The 918-nt window shown below is 20.3% G+C and overlaps 1 protein-coding gene across 1 annotated transcript in view; it reads left to right on the top strand.

The window, feature by feature from the left end:
* Positions 1-4, top strand: part of ENU1_204090 (dopey domain containing protein, putative) — a gene marked incomplete at both ends in the record, with an annotated part of 750 nt that extends 746 nt beyond the window's left edge. Inside the window, one exon of the mRNA XM_008862195.1 lies at positions 1-4. This exon is cut by the window's left edge and continues 746 nt beyond it. Within this exon, the coding sequence (XP_008860417.1) occupies positions 1-4 (4 nt within the window).
* Positions 5-918: the final 914 nt, after the last annotated feature.

Genomic DNA, 918 nt, shown 5'->3' with positions numbered 1-918 from the left:
ATAGTGGAATATTTAATGAAGAACAATTTACAAGTATTGTTGAACGAATGTTAATATTATTAGAAAAGAAAGATAGTGGACTAACAAGAAGAGTTCATTTTTATCTTTTAGGATTAAATGCTAAAGACCAAGACATAGAAAAAGAACAAATAATATCATTTTTTAATAATTATTCATATAAAATTATAGAAAAATCATTAAATGAATTATATAATTATGCATCAAAAGAAGGAATTGAAAACATAATTTCTATATATGAAGAATTATTAGGTAAACAAATTATTGCAGAACAAGTTTTTAAAAATGTAATTTGTTCAGTTCTTTCATTATTACAAAAAGCATTGGAAATAAATAAAAGAAATGACATTGATATAATTATTGAATTTTTAAAAAATGTTGATATTGATGTATTATTTGAATATATAATTTCTTTAATGAATAATGAAGCAAAAGATTATGCAATTAAAAGAACATTAGCATTTCTTACAACGTATCAAGGAAATGAAGAACAAATGAAAAAAATGGATACATTTGGAATTAATATTTTACTTCTTTGTTGGAAAAAAATGATAAGATTAATAGAATCTGAAGTACAAATAAATCAATTAACAGAATGTTTTGAATTAATAGAATTCTGTTTAAAAGATGAATTTGAAGAGAATGAAGAAAAAGATATTCAATTAATAAAAATAACAATTGAAGCAAATAAAGTATTTGAAATATTTATGAAAAAATATATTGAAGTAGATACTACAATGCCAGAAAAAAAGCTTAATATGTTTATTAAATTTTGTGATATAATTAAAACATTACACACTAAATTCACACCATTTAAAATATATCAAATACAAAATATTAATGAAGAATATAATGAAGAAAATGAAAAAGAAGAAGAAGAAATAGGAATTGAAGGAATTC

This window comes from Entamoeba nuttalli (assembly GCF_000257125.1).
Source record: "Entamoeba nuttalli P19 unplaced genomic scaffold asmbl_9706, whole genome shotgun sequence".
Lineage (NCBI taxonomy): Eukaryota > Evosea > Mastigamoebida > Endamoebidae > Entamoeba > Entamoeba nuttalli.
This window is presented reverse-complemented; position numbering and strand designations above follow the sequence as displayed.